We start from the raw sequence: 23533 nt of genomic DNA, 5'->3' as shown, positions 1-23533 counted from the left end.
CTGGGGTTCCTGGTGGTGTAACATGTGCACTGGTGAAGGGATGGGTGTTTGATCATTGTATGACTGAGACTTAAGCCTGAAAGCTTTGTAACTGTTCTCATGGTGATTCAAAAAAAAAAAATCTAGAGGGTAGGGTGTTTGCCTTGCATGCAGCCAATCTTGGTTCAATCCCTGGCCTACTATATGGTGTACAAACATTGCCAGAAGATATTACTGAATGCAGACCCAGGAGCAACCCCCTAAGCATTGCCAGATGTGAACCCCGCCACCTTCCCCCCTCAAAAAAAAATCTAGAGGGACAAAGAGATAGTATGGCAGATAAGGCACTTGCCTTGCATGCAGCCAACCATGTTTTGGTTCCTAGAACTGCATAAGATCCCCAGAACCCCCACTGAAAGTGGTTCCTGAACACAGAGTCAGGAGTAAGCCCCAAGCAGAGTCAGGTATGCCCCTCCCAAACCAAGAATCTAGACCTAGATAGTCCAATGGAAAAGGCACCTGCATGTGGCCAAACCTACTTTAATTCTCAGCAATGCATATGGTCCCTAAAGCAGCCACAGGAGTGATGTATGAGCAAAAGTTCAGTCCCTAAATAGCACCAGCTGTGGACCCCCCAAAATATAGGGACCAAGATGATGCCTCAAAAGGTTGAAATTCATGTTTTGAATGGGGAGCCTCATTTTGATCCTGAGTACCATAAGGTCCCTTGAACACTGCTAGGAACATTGAGCACTGTCAAATGTGGTTTCCAAACCAACCAACCAACAAAAAATAAAACCACAAAAGTCAAAGAATTTAGCTTAGGTTAGGCATGGTTCAAATGACTGGAGCACACACTTTACACAGGGGAGCCCCAAGTCTGATCCCTCATACCACATGGTCCTGGAGCAGCCTGAGGTGTGACCACCACCCAAAAGACAAAGGAATATACAAAATACACAAAATGATAGGAACAGAAGATTATACACTATATGTTCATCCCAGAGTCCAGTAAGAGCAATACTGAAACCCTCTTTTCCTTTACTTTCTTTCTTTTTCAGTTTTTGGACCACATTTGGCCATGGTACTCAGGGCTGACTCCTGGCTCTGCACTCAGAGATCACTGCTGGCAAGCTCAGGGGACATAGGGGATGCTGGGATGGAACCTGGATCAACTGTGTTAAAGGCAAGTGCCCTCCACAATGCATGATGACTCCTGGCCCACAACTCTTTGCTGACTCAGCACAGCAGCTGTTTATAGGGAGTTCCTGCATTGGCTGGGGAGCAGCTGCAGTCTGTTTTGTTGTTGCTATTATTCTTATCTTTGTGCCACATCTGGCACTGTTGGGTTTGACTCCAAGGGCACTACTCAGGGTGCTCCCAGCAGTACTAAGAACTCGAGCAGGTCCTTCGAGGTGCAGGGCTTGTGCTCCAGCTCTCCTCCACCAGAACTACAGCTTCACCAAGTGACAGAAGAGTCCCATTACTTCAGAGCACTATCATTTATTGAGATTTAAAGTGCATGAAATAAGAACAAGGGATTATTCTTCACAACACAAGAGATGTAAATCTTTTTGCAATGAAGAGCTGTAGTGAAATGAAAGTCAAAATGTAAAGGCTAATAATTCAGTGATAATAATTAGGGATCCCTATAGAAAATTTAGTTTTCTGCCACAATTTCAACACAGAATCAATTAGCTTTTAAACTAAAATACAAAGAAAATGGAATAATCACTTGAATCTTAATAAAGCAAATATAAACAACTTTCAGTTCTGATTTTCCACCACAATTGTATAGGTACTGATTATGTTAGGGATAGAATTTGGTTCTTGGGTTAGGATTCTAAACAGATTTAATCTTGGTTATTTATTTTCTTTGCTTAAACAGATTCTTGATATTTTTACTTGAATTAGTATATAAAGTAAATGTGTATCAGTCAGTAGAAAAACTTAATAATTGGTAAAAATTTAAAATAGTAAACATGGAAAATTTTTTTTTAAAGACATGGTTAGGACATGTCCCCCATCCCATAGCTGTGGTAGAAAACATGAAGGTGACGTCTAAAAGGATCCACAATAAAGTAAGAAAATGTCTGTTCATGGGTCTTCGTGGATGGATAGCACACACCAATGGAATCCTAGAAAAGACAAACCACTTAGCATACAGCTTTGCTTACATAACCATCAACTTGATAACTATGTAGATATGTGTAGATATGAAACATAAAAAATCATCAACAATAAATTGGCACTGCTTTATGAACAGCCATCTCTTGTGCTAACAATACATAGGCATAAATTCTGTGTAAATATAAAGAATTTCTGGCTTTTATGAATTTATAATCAAAGGTAAAACTCGTTTAAAAACTGCTTTTAAATGAAAATGTTAATATTGTAAAATTTTCTACTTTATAATCTCCTCCTCTCTTTTCTTTCTTAAGGAACACAGTATTATGTGTGGTATTATGAAGACATGGACTATTTTTTTTAATTACTGTGCCCTTGTCCAACAGTAGCTGACACACTAGAGATATTCAAGGAATAGCTGTTGAGTGATTAAATATACTTCAAAATTATCCAACATGTATTTAAAATTAATTAATTTTTTGAAGTATTTTCTCTGTGATATAAATTTTCAAGTATTATCTCTGTGATATAAAGATATTTGTGGCATTTCTTTTTTGTCTGTCTTACAAAGGTATTTAATCAATCAAGAGCTTTGCTCTGTTCCACCTGAGTCATAGATTTAGCCATAGCTCCAAGACCAGTAAGAACTCTGATCAGACTCAAAACATAAAAAGGAAGGGAGGTTGTTCATACTGTTCTCCTAATAAAAGCATACTTGATCAATTTTTATGTTAACAGAAAACTAAGTATCATCTCTTATTTGAGGTATAAAATCATCTTAGCTGCTAACAGTTATAAGCCAATTAATAGCCAACTGGTTGTAAAATTTCCCTCAATACTTACATATGCAGTAACTTTAAAGATAAAAGATGTTATTTGTATTTTCTTTGTTTGAGGAATCTTTCGAACACTAAAATAGGAGGAAAGATACACCTTAAATATAAAATGCATTGACATAGACATCTAAAATACTGAAATCAGGCTTGATAGGACATTCAAAAAGGTACAAAGGAGGCTGAGGTCTGACCCCTCCTGAACATTGCTGGGACTGACTGCCAAGTGTGAAGCCGCTATGTGTGACCCTAATCAAACAAATAATAATAATAATAATAATAATAATAATAAAGTAAAATATTGATGTCTTTTAAGTATTCAGGAGCTCTAATTCATTATATAAAGTAGGAAAGTTTGTAATATCCAACTAGAATAGTTTAAACAGGATATGGTTATTCCTATGTTTATTGTTACTTAATTTGAAAGCTTTCATTATCTTTTGTGTTTCAAAGGTTATTCAGGGGTTCCTCTCAAGTTCTGTGCTCAGGATCAAACTTGGGCTTTCGGCATGCGAAATGTGCATTCAATCTCTTGACCTAACTGTCCCAACCCATGTGATTTCACCCAAGTACCAGGAATGACCCCGAGCACAGAGCAGGTAGTAGCTCCCCAATGCTGCATGGTGTCACCCCCTAGCAAAAACAAAAATATCACCTCATTTGTGCTGAGTAGGGAAGCATTTGCCTTGCAGGTGTGAGACCCTGGGTTCAATTCTCAGCATCACAACAAATAGTTTTTCTCTCAGTTTCACCACACAAAGGATTGCCTGAGGAAGCCAATTGCTGGGAACTGAAGCCACTGATACAGAGCTCTCTGTTACACATGGACATATAGGCTTTATAATGCTTTTGCTTTATAATGCAAAATATCTTCATATACTGCATCTCATATAACAATTATAATAGTAGAAATTAAACAATAGATCCAAGACATTCCACTGACCAGTATTTATGCAGAGTCCAATGGTCCAGTCCTCTTTCCTGACCCTCACCTGCTGTAGCCTGCACCTACACAATCAACCCCAATCCTCCACAAACATGTATGTATCTAAGATAGTATTTTTATGTGTGAGTATAACTCTTTATCAGGGGAAGTGCTGCTTTCCCTCACTACATATGTGAAGATACAGGGAAGAAGTCCAGGAAAATGTAGGAGTTTTTCTGCTTGGGAGAGAAGGGAGGAAGCTATCAGAAGGGATTTAGGGGCATGCTGCTGTCCCGCACTTTGTTTGGTAACATGACCACAAACAAACAGAGCCTATGGAATCCCACCATAGTTAAACACCCTCTTGACCAGATATTTCCATATAGTAATCTAGCGACTATACCTCAGAAGATCCTTATAGATGAGCTTTGTTGTTTCCAAATAGGGTTTAAGCACATCTTCATACTGACAGAGAGCTCCACCAAGGCAAAGATGTTTGAATAGACGAAACAGGAATTCTTCTCTATCCTCTGGGCTGAATATTTCATATTTTTCTGAGTCTTCCTCTAGTAAAACCTATGAAAAAAGGAAAACAGTCATAAGAATGTAATGTAATCTGAGGTTCTAACCTTTATGTTTTCAAAATATCCAATTAATGTATGCAAAGATAATCTGGGTTCTAATTTTAAGAACCAGTTCTTAGAGCCAGGGATAGCACACAGGCTTGCGAGAAGCTGAGATTCAATCCCAGCACTGCTTAGGATCCCCAGAGCACTGCTAGAGCCCCATCATTGAATATGGGAGTCAGGAAACATGACAGTCCAGAGGGTAAGGTGCCTCCAGGGGTTATTCCCAAGCATACAGACAGGAAGGGCCCTTGAGCAGCACCAGGAGTGATCCCCAAACAAAAACAACCAAAAATTGTTCTAAAATAAATTTATGAGTTATTACCAGCAAATGCTTGATTTGAATCCCTATTCTGTAAAGCTAAGTACCCTCGACCATAGCAAAGGGTCCTTGTGTAGAGAAGTCCACTCTGCTCGCTGCTCAGTTGCTGTGCACGCGCCAGGTGCCAGCAGGGTTGCTGGGCCGTCTCTCCTGGCTCTAAGGTGCAGCAGGCTGACAACTACTGAAACACAGACAAGGATGGTAGACCTGCCACTCCAGAAGAAAACCCCTAATGCCAGCATCACCAAAGGTTATTATCTTTCACTAAGAGCCATTTTATATTTTTTGGCAGGTGAAATTGTGGATATTATGCACTGCTGACAAATTCTCTTGTGAGAAATTTAAATTCTGTACTTACTTTTCGCAACTCATCAGAAATAACAAAAGGGTCACAAAAAGAATCTAAACATTTCACAATATGTCCATTGTCTCGCACAATATTTTCAGCATACAACCGATTAAAAAATGACATGGATATCTGTGTGCAAGGAACGTTTATAGCTTCAATTTTTTTCACTTCAGTTCCTGGGGGAAAAAAGGATTTTATAAATATAAAAATTTAGCATTACCTATTATTCTAAAACAAACAGCATTATGTAAACCCTAAGAAGTAACCAATAATGACATATCTTGATATACTTAAATGGAACGTTAGAAACTTAAAAATTTTAAATTTTGCAGCTCATCATTTTATTAATTATTGAAAGTTTACAAAATATTACCATTCCAGGGCTAGCTCAGTGTTATACTCCTGAGTTTGTCTTGTATGTGTGAAGCCCTGTATGTATGTGTGAAGCCCTGTCTTGTATGTGTGAAGCCCTGTATATTCAATCCCTGGTACCACAAAACCAAACCAAACCCTTACTGTTTTTCAGATTTAGGGTATGTAAATGAGAATTTTTTTGAAAACATCGTGTAGTAGGAACTTCTTAAATAAGTTTTACCAGTTTTTCTTTTTCTTTCTTTTTTTTTTTTTTAAAGGACCACACACCAGAAGTGCTCAGGATATATACCCATCAGTATATGGGGCGGGTGTTGGAGGCTTGGGGGCCCGTGGGGCCTGATATGGAACTCAGGACCCATGTATGGTGGGATGTGCTCTAATGCTAGCATATTTATTTAAACAAACAAAAAAAAAAACAGTATGGAGTACCTAATGTCCAATGGCAACAGATCCTGACAGGTGACCTAAAGAACTGAGTTTGCCAAGGGAGTGGCAGGGGGACCTTGGGGCATTGCTGAAGGGACTCTGACACTGGTGACGTCTGAGACTTGATCATCAACAGTATTGTAAAATCATGATGCCTATATAATTTTTTAAAGAGATGCCTATTAACACACAGGAGTTGCTTTGCACCATTTGGGATTGGTAGTATGTTAAATGTTTTATCATTCATATCACCAAAAATTTTTACTTTTCATCTTTTGGGCTTCATCCAGTGGTGCTCTGGGAACCATATGTGGTTATCGGATATGAAAATGGGTTGGCCACATGCAGGGCAAGTAACCCTGTACTATCCCTCAAACCCCACAAAAATTTTAATTATTAGTAATGGGTATTTTTTAAAAGTCCTTTAGAATATCTTGAAATTGTTTTTCTTCATTTTTAAAAAAAATTTTTTTATGTAGGAGTCCTGCTATTTATTCAGCCACTGATTAGCTGATTGAATTGGGCATAAACTCCACCTTACTTTTTTAAAAAGTAAGTAAGTAAAGGCCCTCCCGTTGATCGTCGATTTGCTCGAGCGGGCCCAGTAACGTCTCCATTGGAGACTTTGTTGTTACTGTGTCTGGCATATCGAATACTCTCGGTAGCTTGCCGGGCTCTCCGAGAGGGGCGGAGGAATCGAACTCGGGTCGGCCATGTTGGCCGCGTGTAAGGCGAACGCCCTACCCGCTGTGCTATAATTTTTTATAATTTTATTTATTGAATCACTGTGAGAGCAGTTGCAAAGCTTTCAGGTTTAAGTCTCGGTCATACAATGAAACACCCATACCTTCAACAGTGCCCATTCTCCATCCCCCAAAACCCCAGTATACCCCATCCCACACCCTCCCCCTACCTGTGGGGCAGATGATTTCCATTGATTTCCATATTACTCTCTCTACTTTGATTACATTCAATATTTTGACACCAGACCTACCATTATTATTTGGGATTTTACCCCAACACTCAGATCTGCTGAAAAGGCAACAGTAGACAATTTGTTTTCTATTGCTGGTTATGAATAACATATGATGTCGCATGGCTGTAGTAGTGGCCACGAGATTTTGAAATTCTGAAATTTTAACAATTAAATCTGGAGGGATTTCTGCCTAAACCTGCTGGGTTCCGAGACTTGTTCCTGAGTCTCTTGGATCTTGGCCATTAAGCAGCTTGATCAGGAGCCAGAAAGGCCGTTTGTGGGTGGAGACTCGGGGTCTAGTTGGGATGGGGAGGAAAGGGCTGGCTCCACCCCCATCCCGTGAGGTCCCGCGTGTCTCATCATTGAGGCCCCAAACCTGACTGTCCAATGGCCTCTCGCAGATGGTGGCCACCGAGCCGCCTAGGGGGATAAGGCGGAGGGACAGCACCCTTTCCCCCGTGGGGTGGCCCGGCAACAGTAACCCACTGCGCAGTCTGGACGCATTTCTGCCAAAAGCCGCTGGGTTTCAAGATTTGTTTCTGAGTCTCTGGGATCATGGCCATTAAGCAGCTTGATCAGGAGCCAGAGAGGCTGTTCGTGGGTGACGACTCGGGGTCTTGTTGGGACGGGGAAGAAAGGGCCGGCTCCACCCCCATACCATGAGGCCCCATGTGTCTCACCACTGCAGGCCCAAACCTGACTATCCAGTGACCTCTGGAGGATGGCGGCCATTGGGCCGCCAGGGGGAACAGGCCAAGGCACTAAAACCTATTTCCACCTGGAGTGGTCCAGCGCCAGTAACCCGCTGCAGGGACTGGATGCATTTCTGCCAAAAGCTGTTGGGTTTCGAGATTTGTTTCTGAGTCTCTGGGATCATGGCTGTTAAACAGTTTGATCAGGAACCAGAGAGGCCGTGCCTCCAAGTATATAGCTGAGCTAGAGGTAGTTTGTAGGTGTGTCTCCCACATACCTAACTTTTGGCCGTTTACTTTCTTGGTAAACTTTGCCCCAAGACTTTGGGGTCTGGCCAAAGGCACAGCAGCAATTTTGGGGTATCTGGAAGTCTGAAGGTGCCATCAGGCTGCTGATGTAATCGCCTCACAGGTACAGATTGACCTGCTGGTGGCACCATACCCCCCTTTTTCTTCATTTTAAAAAATGCCTTCCCTGTGACCTCACAGTGTTTATTTAAAAAAAAAAAGTTTCCATGTCAAGGTAAATTTTCAAACCAGGTATCAATCAAGTTTTCATAAGTCTGGAATTGAAGAAATAGTTCTCCTCCCTCCCTACTTATTTCCTGGATGTGTCTTTCAAGAACAGAGTTTTGTGTGTGTGTGTGTGTGTGTGTGTGTGCGCGCGCGCGCGCGCGCGCGCGTGCGCGTGTGCACACGTGCACGTGCAATAGAAAACAGGTTCATTTTGGGGCCAGGGACACAGTACAGCAGGCAGGGTGCTCGCCTTGCATGGGGCTGACCTGGTTTGATCCCCAGCACCACACATGGTCACACAAGCCCACCAGGAGTGGAAAGCCAGGCCTATATCCTGACCACTGCTGGGTGTGGTCCAAAATACACTGCTGCTCCCCCAACCCCAGAAAATAAAAAACACCACCAGTACCACCACAAGAAAACAGGTTCATTTTGTTTGTTTGGGGGCCTCAGCCACTGCTAAGGGGGGTGCTTGAAGAAATATATGTGATGCCAGGGATTCAAGCCAGAGCCTCACATGCAAGGAAAGCGCCTTACCTCATGTTCTATCACTTGGATCCCTAGCAGTTCTATTAAATTACAGAAAAACAGAGAAACAGAAATGCAGAAGCCGGAGAGTGAAGCCTACAGCAGGTAAGGCACTTGCCTGGCGAATGCTGGAACCGGGTTCTAGACCCAGCACCTCTTATGGTCCGCTGAGCCTACTAACAAGATCCCCAAACACAGAACTAGGACTAAGCTCAGAGCACAGTTGGTTGTGGGCGGTGTGTGTGTGCGTGTGGGGGGGGGGGTTGTGGAGAGAGAGAGAGAGAGAGAGAGAGAGAGAGAGAGAGAGAGAGAGTGCTTTTATTGGTACCCTAATGAACCTCTCATTCTCTTATGCATGCAAATATACATATATACATTCACTCAGAGAGAAAGGCAGGTTTCCTTTTGCTTATAGTTCCAGGAAGTAATAATACTGAGTGGGGCTTGAGAGACAGTACAGGGGATTGGGCCTTTGCCTTGTAGAGCTGACCCAAGTTCAATTCCCAGTGTCCCTCATGGATCCCTGAGCCTCTAGGAGTGATCCCTGAGCTCAGAACCAGGAATAAGTGCTGAGAACAGCTAGGACACTACCTCACAAAAATCCTGAGGAAATGAACACTTATGATTATTTGCCTTCTTCCCTCTGGCTGACCATCTAGTTGAGATCCTAAGCTGGGCAAGAAAGATTCCTGGAGCCAGAAACTGTGGATGCCTCCGTAATTTCAAAAGCTATGCTGCTAAGAAAAGCTCCTTTTGTTTCAGAGGCAAAATCCCCCAAGGGATTAAAGTGAAAAGAAGATCATAGAAAATGATAGAGTAGGTCAAGCAATATGATCAAAGAACAAGCGTGGTGAGGAGCCAGACAGCCTTCAGAGGTGGGCTGGTGGCCACAGGGTGAGAGACGGACACTGGGCAGTGTGCCATTTTAATAAAGCTTTTCTGGCTCGGACGTGCAGAGTGCCAGGAGTTTGTATGGGGAGAGAAAGCACTTAAATCCAAACAACTTAACCTGACGTATGGGAATATGGAGAGAGTTTTGTCTCTCTAAGAGGAAGTCTTTACACCCAAAGTGATGGTATTTGAAAATGGGGCCTTGGGGGAGTTAATTAGCTGAATGAGGTCATGGTGAGTGGTGGGCAGTGAAGAACCGTGCATGTATGCAGCTGAGAGGCTCTCTCGCTGGGTCCTCCAGGGCCTGAGTAACCTGACAGGCTGCCTTCATTGTCTCTCATTTCTTGCTCTCCTTAGTTCATACTGGCAGTGTCTAAGGTAGAACCACCCCACCTCATTCTGGCTTCTGGAGAAAGGACCATCAGGTCTCTGAGTTGATCAGCCACACCCTTCGTGTTTTCTTCAGGCCCTGGGGCTGCATCCAGTGGGACTAAGGGTGTTGGCTTGGGGAACAGGAGAGGACACGCTCTTCTATTTGAGTAGCACCCCTGGCACAGAACTGTTCTGTTTTTGCAACAATGCAGAGAATAAGAATGTCCCATCTTTTACAGTTCTGGTTGCGTTTTGCTAAACAACTCCTTTGATCTGCCTCCTTTCATATTTGACCAAAATCAGGACGGAAACAAACCATTCCTTCTACACTCTTAGAAATCTCTTTAGTTAAATTTCAAATTTTTTCATGCACAAGGTCTGCCTTCCACAACACACTAGAACACAATTCAGCCTTACTATCTCCTATTTCATCTGCTTTGCTTTGGGTCTTGGGACCACACTCAGCGGTACTCAAGGATTACTCCTGGCTCTGTGCTCAGGGATTACTCCTGGCAGGTGCAGGGGACTATATATAGTGCTGGGGATTGAATCCAGGTTGGTTGCATGCTAGAAAAAGGCTACCCTGATAGTACTATCTCTTCAGACCTGTTTTTGTTTTGTTTTGGCAGTGCTGGGAATCAAGCCAACCTCACACCTGAAAGGTAAGTGCTCTACTACTGAGCTACGTCCCTGGCCTTCAAGTCATCTTTTATTTTCTAACAGGACAGCCCTTCATGCAGTTTCTCAGTTCCACCCAAGACCTCACTGGAAATAACCTTGAACAATGTATTTCTAGCACGAACCTCAGAAGCCTCCAGCCTATACCCATTGCAGTTTCAAAGACTCTTCCGCATCCTAGATATTCCTTATAGGAGCACTCAGGTCCCAGCTACAGTCTGTGTTGGCCTGCTCACATTGCTGTCACCAAATCTCTTGGAAAAGGAAGCTTAAGCAGACAGCTCTTTCCCACAGATCTGGAGGGCAGGAAGCCCAAAATCAAGTGGTGCTGATATAGGACAGCTACCCGTCCCCCGGCCCCCCTGTGTCCACATAAGGCAGAGAGCTCTGCTCTCTCATTCTCTTCCTGTAAGGGGCACTAATCACATTGTGAGAGTCCCTCAAGACTTGTCTAAACCTAAGTATCTCTCAAAGGTCTCCTCTTGAAATACTAACACATTGGGGATTAAGGCATCAACACAAGAATTTGGTGTGGATTAGGGAATACAATCCAGTCAGCAGCACCTGCTACTGCTTTGGAGCAATTGGTTTCCAACATCTGGTTTCTAATTTTGGGGGCAGACCACACCCAGCTGTGCTTGGTGTGGGTCAGCTGTGAGCAAGGAAAACACCTCACCCACTGTACTATTTCCAGCCTCTGGTCTCTGTATTTTAGGAGACCCATAGTGCCACTATATTGCACATTTATTTGGTGCTTTCCAGATTGCCCCACCAGTGTCCGAGTAGCAGCGGTGAGGACAGGTCTTTAGTCTGGATCTGAGTTCACCGTATAACTCCAACTTAGAAGTTAATTGTGAGGCATGTGTGAAATTTTTGTTGCTGGTTTGGTTTCGGGGTCAAACCTGGCTGTGCCCAGGGCTTACTCCTGGCTCTGCACTCAGGAATGACTCCTGGGAGGGATTGGGGGATCATATAAGGTGCCAGGAATCAAACCTGGGTTGACCATCTACGCGTAAGTGCCTTATCTACTATATTATAGCTACAGCCCCTCATGTGTGAGCATTTTTAAAAAGTGGGGGTTTTTTGGTGTGAAATTTGTATCTATATAGGGAAAGACAATATGTGTTTTGGTGAACTTAACTTTTTATTATTGTTGTTGATTAAGATAAATGTTTATATATATAGATGACTTCCTTTGGAAGATTTTTATTTGAAGATTTTTAATTGGTAAGTACACTTGGTTTAACTTTACGAACAGTTTCAAGGTCACATTGTACCAGATTTTGCTCTAAATTTTGCCATGGTCTTTAGCCAAAAGCAGTAAAATATGACCTACTAAATCTAACATGTGAAACATGTGAATTGTCCATAATTTTGTTCTTGACTAATGCTTTAAACTAAAGGGGTTTCGGTTCTTGGTTTCTTTTTTTGGGTTTGTTTTGGGCCACACTTGGCTCTGCTCAGGGCTTACTCTTGCCTCTGACCTCAGGGATCATTCCCCGTGGGCCTTGAGGATGCCAGGGACCAAATACGGTCGACTGCGTGCAAGGCAAGCTCCCTCCCAGCTGTACTACCTCTCCTGCACCTACTTTAAACTAAATTCTATATAAGACTACTAAAATTCCATGACAATGAAATGTAAGAATGTACCAAAATATCCCAAATTTGAAATAAACTTGAATTTCAATGAGCATAAATCCATTTTACAAAGCAGACTATCCTTCTAAATGGAATTATTTATTTATTTTGCTTTTGGGGCCACATATAGTAGTGCTCAGGGATTACTCCTGGCTCTGCACTCAGGAATCACTATTGGTGGGCTCATACAAAATGCCAGGGATTGAACGTGGGTGAGCCATATGTAAGGTAAGCACTTTACTCACTGTACTATCTCTGCAGCCTGAAATGGGATCATTTATACCATAAGAGACCTCAGTCTAAAATTAAAAATATAGCATTCATGCATTTATTATTGTTTGTTTTTGTTTGTGACATCAGCCGTACTAGTGGCTTACTCCTGGCTCTGTGCTCAGGAATTACTCTTGGCAGTGCTCAGAGGACCACATCCAATTCTTTAGATCAAACTGATTCAGTTGCTCCCAAGATAGGTCTTCTTACTCCTGTACTATCTCTCAGGTGCAGGCATAATTTTCAAAAAAGTTTCAGGGTTGGGCTGGAGTGATAGCATAGTGGGTAGGGCATTTGCCTTGCATGCGACCCAGGTTTGATTCCCAGCATCCCATATGGTCCCCCGGGCACCACCAGGAGTAATTCCTGAGTGCAAAGCCAGGAGTAACCCCTGTGCATCACTGGGTGTGACTCCCCCAAAAAAAGCAAAAAAAAAAAAAGACCAAAAACAAACAAACAAAGAAACAAAAAAGAAAGTATCAAGGTTAAGGCTAGAAAGATAGTATAGTGGCTATGATTGCCTTGCATATACTGGACCTAGATTTGATCCCTAGCACCCCATGTGGTCCTCTGAATCTTTCCAGGAGTGACTTGTGAGCACAGCTAAGTGTTTCCAAAAACCAATAAAATATAAGTTTAAAAGGGGCCAAAATGATAGTAGGGAGCTTGCCTTGCGTGTGACTGACCTGGGTTCCACCCGCAACACCCCATACAGTCTCCAGAACTCTTCCAGGAGTGATCCCTGAGCTCAGAGCCAGGAGTAAGCCCTAAGAAGTGCCAAGTGGGGCCCAAAAATCAAAAGGACAAAAAGAATTTCATGGTGGCTGCTTCTCTGTCACAAATCCATGACCCTGTCCTGAGAGAGGTTTTGCCTGATGCTCAGATATCAGTGGAAGCTTACAAACGCTTTCTCCTGGGCAGATCAGCACCCTCCACCCCCACCTTCCTCTTGTTCCCGCTGCTACAGAAGCATTTTTATGTATGTGGAGACTATATTGCATGCACACAAGTAATTTTTTTTACACATATTGACAAGTTTCTTGAGTATGGTTTGCTCTTACCCAACTAAATGTTTCCCTACATCTGGCAGGAACAATAAATATCTGGAAGCTGCGCATTAAATACTTTCCAAATGAGAGAAAAGAGAAAAATCCTGCTATGCTAAGCCAGGATGAGCAGCGGGCTCTAAGAGGGCAGGCAGAGAAGCCCTGCACAGCTCAGTGGACCTGATCCTGATGTTATCAAACAAACAAATCATTCACTACAATTTCTTTTTCAACACCAAATGGTCCTGAGACAAAATTTGTTGTAACAGTAATTCAGTATTTAGAAAAAAAGAAAATGTCTTATTTACCTAATGTAACCCAGTCTCCAGAAGATTCTGAAAGTAACTTCAAATTGGAAATAACATTTGGGTCCTTGAAAAATGCCTAGAATACAAATTCAAGGGGAACAAGTTAGATACTTTATTTTAAATAATAGTAGATAGTATTAACAATAATAACTATAGTAAAATAACTGAAAAAGTGAATTAAAATGGGAAGTGGCAAATTTTAACTAGTAAAATTACTAGAAAGATTTTTATAAAGAAATTGTTTTCAATTTTAACAGCTGAATAACATTCCATGTTTAAGTACAGATACCTTTTAGGTATAATTTAATATAGAGAAAATAATAACAGAGGGGGTATGGTGCCGCCAGCAGGTCAATCTGTACCTGTGAGGTGAGTGCATCAGCAGCCTCATGGTGCCTTCAGACTTCCAGATACCCCCAAATTGCTGCTGTGCCTTTGACCAGACCCCAAAAACTTGGGGCAAAGTTTACCAAGAAAGTAAACGGCCAAAAGTTAGGTATGTGGGAAACACACCCACACACCACCTCCGGCTCAGCTATATAATTGGAGGCAAGGCCTCTTTGGTTCCTGATTGAACTGCTTAATGGACATGATCCCAGAGACTCAGAAACGAATTTCAGAACCCAGTGGCTTTAGGTAGAAATGTGTCTGGTCTCTGCAGTAGGCTACTGGTGCTGGGCCAACCCAGGTGGGAATAGGTTTCGTGCCTTGGCCTACTCCCCCTGGCGGCCCAGTGGCCGCCATCCGTCTGAGGCCACTGGATAGTCACATTTGGGCCCCCAGTGATGAGACACACAGGGCCTCACGTGATGAGGGTGGAGCCAGGCTTGTCCTCCCCACCCCAACGAGACCCCAAGTCATGGTGCACTAATGACCTCTCTGGCTTCTGATCAAGCTGCTTAATGGCCATGATCCCAGAGACTCAGAAACAAATCTCAAAACCCAGTGGCATTTGGCAGAAATGCATCCGGACTCCACAGTATGTTACTGTCGCCGGGCCACCCCAGGGAGGAAAGGGTGTTGCCGGGCCACCCCAGGGAGGAAAGGGTGTTGTCCCTCTGCCTGCTCCCTCTTGGCGACTTGGTGGCTGTCATCCTCCAGAGGCCATTGGACAGTCAGGCTTGGGCCCGCAGTGACGAAACTTGTTGGGTCTCACGGGATGGCGGGGAGGTGGAGCCAGGCCTGTCCTCCCCACCCTAACGAGACCCCAAGTCATCGCCCACAAACGGCCTCTCTGGCTCCTCATCAAGCTGCTCAACGGCCTTGATCCCAGAGACTCAGAAACAAATCTCAAAACCCAGCAGCTTTTGTCAAAATGTGTCCGGACCCTGCAGTAGGTTACTGTCGCTGGGCCACCCCAGGGGGGAATGGGTGCTGTCCCTCCGCCTGCTCCCTCTTGGCGACTTGGTGGCTGTCATCCTCCAGAGGCCATTGGACAGTCGGGCTTGGGCCTGCAGTGACGAAACTTGTTATGTCTCACAGGATGGGGTGGGGGAGGTGGAGCCGGGCCTGTCTTCCCCACCCCAATGAGACCCCAAGTCATCACCCACAAATGGCCTCTTTGGCTCCTCATCAAGCTGCTCAACGGCCATGATCCCAGAGACTCAGGAGCAGATCTCTAAACCCAGTGGCTTTTGGCAGAAATCCCTCCAGATTTAAGTGTTAAAATTTCAGAATTTCAAAACCACATGGCCCTACTGCAGCCACACGACATCATATGTTATTCATAACCAGCAATAGAACACAAATTGTCTATTGTTGCCTTTTCAGCAGATCTGAGTGTTGGGGTAAAATCTTAAATAATGGTGGGTCTGATGTTGAAATAGTGAATGTGATCAAAGTAGAGAGAGAGTAATGTAGAAATCATCTGCCCCACAGGCAGGGGGAGGGTGTGGGATGGGGGTATACTGGGATTTTTGGTGGTGGAGAATGGGCACTGGTGAAGGTATGGGTGTTTCATTGTATGAATGAGACTTAGACCCAAAAGCTTTGTAACTGCTCTCACGGTGATTCAATAAATAAAATTATAAAAAATGGAAAAAGAAAAAAAAAGTAAGGTGGAGTTCATGCACAATTCAATCAGCTAATCAGTGGCTGAATAAATAGCAGTACTCCTACAAAAAAAGAAAAAAAAAGAAAATAATAACAGAGTGAAATCCAGATGGTTAATATTTAAATTTTGTTTTCTTTTAATATTGTAATTAGCTTAGTAATAATCACACCCTCCAATAACCAAATATAAAAATAATCATCAATTTAATTGTATCCAAGAAGCACATAGAAAAGTAATAAATTTGACTTCCTAAAAATGATGGCAGAAAAATAGTCAAAGAATTTTCTGGGAATTTTTTAAAGTTTTTTTTTTTTTGGGGGGGGGTGCTTTTTGGATCACACCTGGTGATGCACAGGGGTTACTCCTGAATCTGCACTGAGGAATTACTCCTGGCAGTGCTTGGGGAATCATATGGGATGCTGAGATTGAACCCGGGTTGGCTGCTAGCAAGGCAAACGCCCTACCTGCTGTACTATCACTCCAGCCCCTTTCCAGAGATTTCTAATTTAAGAAATTTACTTAGGTAATATGGCTACAACAGTGTTTACATTCATAGTGGAGTTACTGGCCCACTGTGAGCTGGACCTGGCTGTGGCCACCTTGGCAGTGTCATGGACTTCCTTGACACCCCCTTCCCTGTGTCATTCATCTTGAAATGCGGCCTGCATTGATGAAGCACACCAGTCATCTGGGCCTCCGGGTACTTGCTCTGAGTGCAAGAGGGACAACTGTTTTGGGTTTCACTTTGAACTTCCTATAGACAAGGATAAGAATCATCCCTAAATCATATGTATGTTCAGAAGGTGCTGAGTAGATAGGAAAGATAGTCTTTTTCTTTTCTCTGCTTTTAAGGCTTTATTTTGTTCAAGTTTAGGGCCAGGCCAGTAGTACTTGGGGGTTTATCCTGATAGTGCTCAGGGGATCCTGTGGTGTCAGGTATAAGCCAGGCAAGAACCTTAACTCCAATATTGTTTATCTGCATCTCCCCTCAGGGGACTCCCGAGCAGTGCTCAAAGGCCCAGTGTCCTTGCTGGAAATTCTTGAGCCTGAGGATTTGGTGCTTTTCAGGGCCTCCTGTGGTGCTCAGGGCCTCCAGGAACATTATTAACAGTGCTTGAGGAGGGTCCCAGGGCTGCACTTGGGAGTCAGAAATCAAACATGGTCTGCTGTATGCAAGGCATACCTCTTAATCCCTGTACTATCTTTCCAGACCCAAAAAATCCATGTTTTAAAGGAGAATATGCTGAGACGACAAAATTGCAACATATATATTAAAAGGAGAAAGAGCTGACATTTTCATGGTTTAAAAAAGTCTATTAAATAGAAGAAAAAATGAATAACCTGATTTAAGGTGGTGACATGATAAAAGCAGTCATGTGAAAGACACAGTGTGGCTGGAACAAACACACTTGGCATGCAGGAGGCCCAGGGTGGATCTTCAGCACTGCATGGTCCCACAATCTCCTGGAGAGATACTGAGCACACAGCCTAGAGCTGAGAATAGCCCCCAAGCACCTTTGGGTGTGACTCCCAAAATATAAACACACGCTGGGAGCCCCATCTATGTCAATGTGTTATAGTTCATACTCTGCCTTCACTGACTACTCAAACCTCAGGACACACAATACAGATTCGTAGGCATGCGTATACACACATGCGCGCGCGCGCGTACACACACACACGCACACGCACACGCACACAGGGCTGGGGAGGTAGCTAAATGTGCTACAGTTCATACTCTGCTTGCAATGACGACTCAAACCCCAGCACCAAAACAAGTTCTGCTGGGTTTAGCTCCCCAAAACCAATTGAAAAAAGTAGCCAATATACTTACAAAAATATACTCAGCTGCAAGAGCAGTGAGATACATAAAATTAAAACCCACATGATAACCACTTTTCTCAGAATTTGACAATTCACAAAGCTGTTAAGTCCTGACTAACATGCCAGAAAACATGCACTTGCACATGCTACGAAAGCATGAATCTTTCCAATCTTTTGGGGAAGTAATTGGGTATTATCTTGGTCATCAAAAACACAGGCGTATCTTAAGATCCAACAAATTCCACTTCAGGGTGTGTGTCCTGCAGAAATGAAACCACTAACAGAGAAGGTATATGTAATAGGAATCTTTTTTTTTAATCATATTGTTTATAGTGTCACAACCTGCAAACAACATCACATCCATCAAGACAAGAACAGTGAACTAAATCCAGTCCATCTATGCAAGAGGGGAAGCAGTTACTGGAGAGTACTGCAATCCAATTAAAGCCCTGAAAGGGTAGGAGCCTTGTTTTGCCTCATTGTTATAGCCCTAGGGCACAGAACAGGCCCTGACATATAGCAGTTGCTCAATAAACATCTGTGATGTTAACTTTGAAGGGAAATGATAAATGTTTTGGTAGTTTAAGAAGGCTGAGGAGAATTGGGGAAAGAATACCTCAGCAGGCTGGAATATGATTTGTGTGCAGGATGCCTGGGTTCTGTCCCTGGCACTATATGCTCCCAGAACACCACTGGGAATAATACTTAAGCACCTCAGGTGTGATCCTCGAAACATTAAAAACAAAAATGTGAAAGGCTGGGAATATGGCTCAGTGTTACAGCACATACATCTCATATGCATGAGGCTCTGGTTTTGATGCCAAGTACCAACAAAATCAGAATGATGTTTTGGAATAGCTCAGTGGTGTAATGTTCTTATTGTAAGCATGAAGGAACGAATACCACCTCACAAGTTCAAGCCCCATCCCAGCACGAAAGTGTGATCTCTGATGCACCACTACCAAATGTGTGTGATCCTGTCATCACAAGGGAAAAGAAAAAGAAGAGGAAAAAGAAATAAAACCCAAATACTTGAAGATTTTTTTTTTACTTGAGATGGGGAGGTGTGTGTTGGGGCTACACCCCACTGGGTCCAGGACTTACTTGTGGTTCTGTGCTCAGGAATCACTCCTGGTGGGCTCAGGGGACCCTATGCAGTGCTGAGAATAGAACCCTAGTCAGCTGTGTGCAAGGTAAGAGCCCTACCCACTGTACTTACTTTCTGGCGGCCCCTTGAGAGAAATCTTAAACAACTATAATGAATTTCAAAAAAAATTCAATATAATATAAAGTGTAGAAGATTAACCATTAACCTCAGCAACTTCAGTAGTGACTGGAGGTTTATGTGATGAGGACAGCTGACTCAGAGGACACCGTAAGATTAGATTGGGGTCTACAACTGTACCTCTTGGTGTTTCACTAATAAAAATTTTAAAAAAAGATTAGATTGGGACATAGAAAGATTGTTGATTCTATGAATTATTCTTTGTTGTTTAACTTCTGCAATAAATATTTTCCTTACTTCCACATTCCTTTAAAGTTATATCACTCTCCTTTCCTAAACAGTTTGTGGAACGGGAATCTTTGTTCTGTTTCTCAGTCTTCCAGTATTCATCTGAATTTGACTCCTGCTCCCATCACTCAACTAAAAGTGCACTTGATTTCTTAATTCCAAATTCAGATGGCAAGGAATCTTCCTACCTTCATGAAGTTCACAGACATGGCTAATGGTCACTTTCCACTCCTCCAAAGAAAAGCCTTGAACTGTAGCATTTGCTGACTTTCACAATGGATTTTAAATTGCACAGTTTAAAAGTCAGCAAGTAAAGATCTCTGAAAATCTAGCAGTCTGAGTTGGTTCCATGATTTCTGGAAGGAGCTTTATTTTCGGGTAGGGAAGTGGGGGGCACACTCAGTAGTGCCCAGAGCTTACTCCTGGCTCTGTGTTCAAAGATCACTCTTGGCAGGCTTGGAAGACCTGATGGGATTCTGGAGATGGAACCCGGGTTGGCCACATGCAAGGCAAGCACCATTTCTACTGCACTACTGCTCCTGCTCTTAAAAGTATTTTTTAAGATGGAGAAAACATAGAGCTTAAAGGTCATATGGTTGAGAAAGGAAGTGGCACCCCACTCAAAGAAAGTGAAGAGATTACTGACCAGACTAGAGTATAGGGAGTTAGGTCAGATGAGATCAGGGAATTCAACTGGACCCTGTGATCAACTGAAGAACTTTATGCCTTTAGGAGTGTATTTACTGGGGTATATGTTTGTTTTCAGTGATGCACACATATTTACAATGTAAAGTTATGTCAATTAAAAGAAACCTGACTCTTGATCTAAGATTCATCAGGGTTTTGTTTTAGTTTCATCAGGTCACACCCAGCGACGCTGAGGGGTCACTCCTGGTGATATTTGAGGGATCATATGGTATGGGATGCTGGGGAATGAACCTGGGTTGACCATGTGTAAAGCAAGTGCTTTACCCACTATACTATCTCTCCAACCCCTTACGGACATTTTAATCTAAGAGACAGAGCAAATGCTTTACATGGAACCTAGGTTGGTCACGTACAAGGCACACACCATTCCTGCTGTACTATTGCTCCTGATCTTGGAAGGAGTATTTTTTAAGATGGAGAAAATGTAGAGCTTAAAGTTCATCTGGTTGAGAAAGTAGAAGTCCAGGGCTCAATTCCTAGTACAATAAGGACACCCACCACCACCAGGAGTAGCCCCTGAACACTGACCTTCACAATTAGGCATAAAAAACTGGTAGAATGTCATGTACTAAAAAGGTAGCAGTGATGAGATCTAGCTTATAATGTGAAGATGAACACACTGAAGCCGCGCTTATAACTGTGTCTACTTTATGGGGCCTGGAATGTAGGTGAGTTGGAGAGCACCTGCTTTGTGTGAGGCACTAGGCCCTAGGTTTGGTCCCTGGAGTATGCACACACACACAGAGACATATATACATATGCCTATATGTATATATACATACATATACATATATATCTATATTTATATACACACATATATGTATGTATGCATGTATGTATTTCAAGCAAGACCAAGTCCCTGTTCTGGTTCTGTGGAGTCTACACTGTATTGGTGGTGGGCAGAGGCCAACACTGTAAAGATGCTTTTTGCTGTTTTTGTTTTTGTTCTGGGGCCCCGCCTGGCAGAAGTCTGGACCTATTCCTGTTTGTGTTCAGGGATCACTCCTGGTGGTGCTCACAGAGCCCTGGGGAGTGCCTAGGATGAACCTGGGCCAGCCAGAGAAAGGAGAGGAGAGTGGAGAGAAAGAACAGAGAGGAAGAGACAGTGAGAGAGAGAGAGAGAGGGGAGAGAGAGAGAGAGAGAGAGAGGAGAACAACAGTGAGAGAGGAGAGAAGAGGGAGGAGAGGGAGAGAGAGGGCTGACAGGAAGAGAGCGAGAGGAGAGAAGAGAGGGAGAGAGCGAGAGGAAAGAAAGTGAAAGAGAGGAGAGAGAAAGAATGAGAATGAGGGAAGAGAGGAGAGAGAGAGGAAGAGAGAGAGAGGGAGAGAGGACTGAGGAAGTGAGCGAGAGGAGAGAGGAGAGGGAGAAAGGGGGGAGAGAGAGAGGGAGGGCTGAGAGGAAGAGAGCAGGAAGAGAGAAAGAGCGTGAGAGAAAGAGGAAGAGTGAGAGAGCAGAGAAGAGAGGAAGAGAGAGGGAGGGCTGAGAGGAAGAGAGCGAGAGGAGAGAGAAGAGGGAGAGAGGAGAGAAGAGAGGGAGAGAGGTGGGGCGCTGAGGGAGAGAGCGAGAGAAAAGAGAAGGCGGAGAGACGAGAGCGAGAGAATGAGGGCTGCGAGGGGGAGGGCGAGGAGAGAGGGGAGCGAGCCTCGGGGCAGGCGGGGGCGGGCGGCTCTCGGCTGCGGCCCGCGGCTCGCTCGCGGCCGTCCTGTCCCTCGGACGTTCCGCGCGCGGGGCCCGGGCCTCATACTGACCATCACGAACTCGTCCTTGCGATAGGCCTGGAAGGGCCGGTCGAAGCCGAACGCCTGCGCCTGGACCCTGCCCAGCATGGACCTGGGGCGAGAGGGAGGGAACCGGGTGGGCGGGGGCCTCGGACCGCGCCCGCCGCCCGCCGCCCGTCGCCCGTCGCCGCCAGCCCGCCTCACCACTGTCGCAGGCGGCTGGCGGTCTCGGGCGCGCTCAGGGCCGGGAACGTCTTCTGAGGCAGGAACCTGAAGCCGTAGCGGCCCGGCTCGCCCGGTTCCCCCGCCGCCATCACCCTCACACTGAGCGGGATCCCCGCAGTTGCCATGGCGTCGCTTCGCCTCAGCCGTCGGGCCAACCTGGCGGGAGGGGCCGGGGGCGGATCCCGGGGGCGGATCCCGGGGGCGGGGCCAGGCGCGAGGAGCCCGGAGTGGGCGGGGCCTGGCGCACGCGGGGCCCGGCGGTGGCGGGTCCTGGCGCTCCCGGAGCCGGGGGGCGGAGCCTGAAGCTCAGGGAGCCCGGCGGGGGCGGGGCCTGACGCGCGCCCCCTTCCGGCCGCGCGACGTCTGGGCCGCGGGGAAAGTGGGGCCCGAGACCAGATGATGGGCTTCGCCCGCATCGCTCCTTCTCTCTAGTCTGTGGCCCCGCTGTCCGATGCCCGGCCCTGCACAATCCCCTCTTCCTCACCGCCGGGCGTGAGACTCCAAGCAGGAAACCCCTCTCGTCTCAGATGTCCATAGCTGTGTCTGTGCAGCGAGGAGAGGTTGCCCTGCACGTGTCGTACCCGGGTTCGATGCTCGTCATCACGTACGGTCCCTAAGCAGAGCCAGGAGGATGCCCTGAGCATTGCGAGGTGTGGCCCCGAAACCAAAGACAAGCAACCAAAATAAAAAAGCCTAGGTGATTGCTTGGGAAACTATTTTCCTTTATCAAGGGGCTCATCTTTCTTTCTTTCTTTCTTTCTTCCTTCCTTCCTTCCTTTTTTAAAAAAGCTTTTTTTTTAATTAAAAAAAACCCATTACCTCCCAATACTAACACAATATTTTCTAGGGGACCTCTTGGATTGCACGTATGGGACCCTGGGTTCTACCTACCCCTGCTACCAACGCGGAAAGACATGTACTTTTAATAGGAATATGTGTCATTTTCCATCGAAAAGTACCTTTTGTATCTATAGTTTGGGGCGTGGCTGGTTGTTTCCTCGAATTTGTACCTTGATGTAATGGAAAGGACTTTCCAGCCTGTTTGCTCTTTCCCTCCTAGCTCTCAAGAACTAACCTTGATTATTCCTCAGCAGTAGGAGGAAGCGGAACAATACCGGGCGATATTTTTCATGGGGTACGAGGCTGTTCCCTGATAGCAGTTTCTCATTGTGCATAGCTTAATTCCAGGGACTCCTGAAAACAGTATGATCATTTTGAACATGTATTTTGATTGATTGTGCACTCATTCCTCTATATATGTAGCATTGAAGTTGCTCGGTCTTAAGGTATGTTCAGATCTGCTGTGCTGGATACTGCCTGAAAGTTTCCTGAAGTAGATCAATATACACGCTTTTTTAGCCATTTTGGTAAAGTTGCATTCAATTCTTTTTGTTGTTTTTGTTTTGTTTTTCAGTCACACCTGGCAATGCTCAGGGCTTATTCCTGGCTCTGCACTCAGGGATTATTCCTGGAGGTGCTCAGGGGACCATATGGGATGCTGGGTACTGAACTCTGGTTGGCCGCATGTAAGGCAAACACTCTACCTGCTGTACTATCATTTAGGCCCAAAGTACGTTCCTTTTGTTTTGTAGGGGAGGGGGGTCATATCTGACA

At 44.5% G+C, this 23533-nt stretch overlaps 1 protein-coding gene across 1 annotated transcript; it reads right to left on the bottom strand.

Annotated features, from left to right (window-relative positions):
* Window positions 1-1486: 1486 nt before the first annotated feature.
* On the bottom strand, window positions 1487-22025 carry CFAP300 (cilia and flagella associated protein 300). The gene is made up of 7 exons (XM_056115167.1): window positions 21899-22025; window positions 21725-21806; window positions 13878-13953; window positions 5171-5337; window positions 4268-4440; window positions 2950-3016; window positions 1487-2117 (listed from the first exon to the last, which is right to left on the bottom strand). Exons 1-7 carry the CDS (start codon window positions 22006-22008, stop codon window positions 1989-1991), a joined length of 804 nt encoding a protein of 267 aa, XP_055971142.1. The 5' UTR covers window positions 22009-22025; the 3' UTR covers window positions 1487-1988.
* Between the last annotated feature and the right edge of the window lie 1508 nt (window positions 22026-23533).

The sequence above is a fragment of the Sorex fumeus genome, unplaced genomic scaffold (assembly GCF_029834395.1).
Source record: "Sorex fumeus unplaced genomic scaffold, SorFum_2.1 ptg000028l, whole genome shotgun sequence".
Classification (NCBI taxonomy): Eukaryota; Metazoa; Chordata; class Mammalia; order Eulipotyphla; family Soricidae; genus Sorex; species Sorex fumeus.
This window is presented reverse-complemented; position numbering and strand designations above follow the sequence as displayed.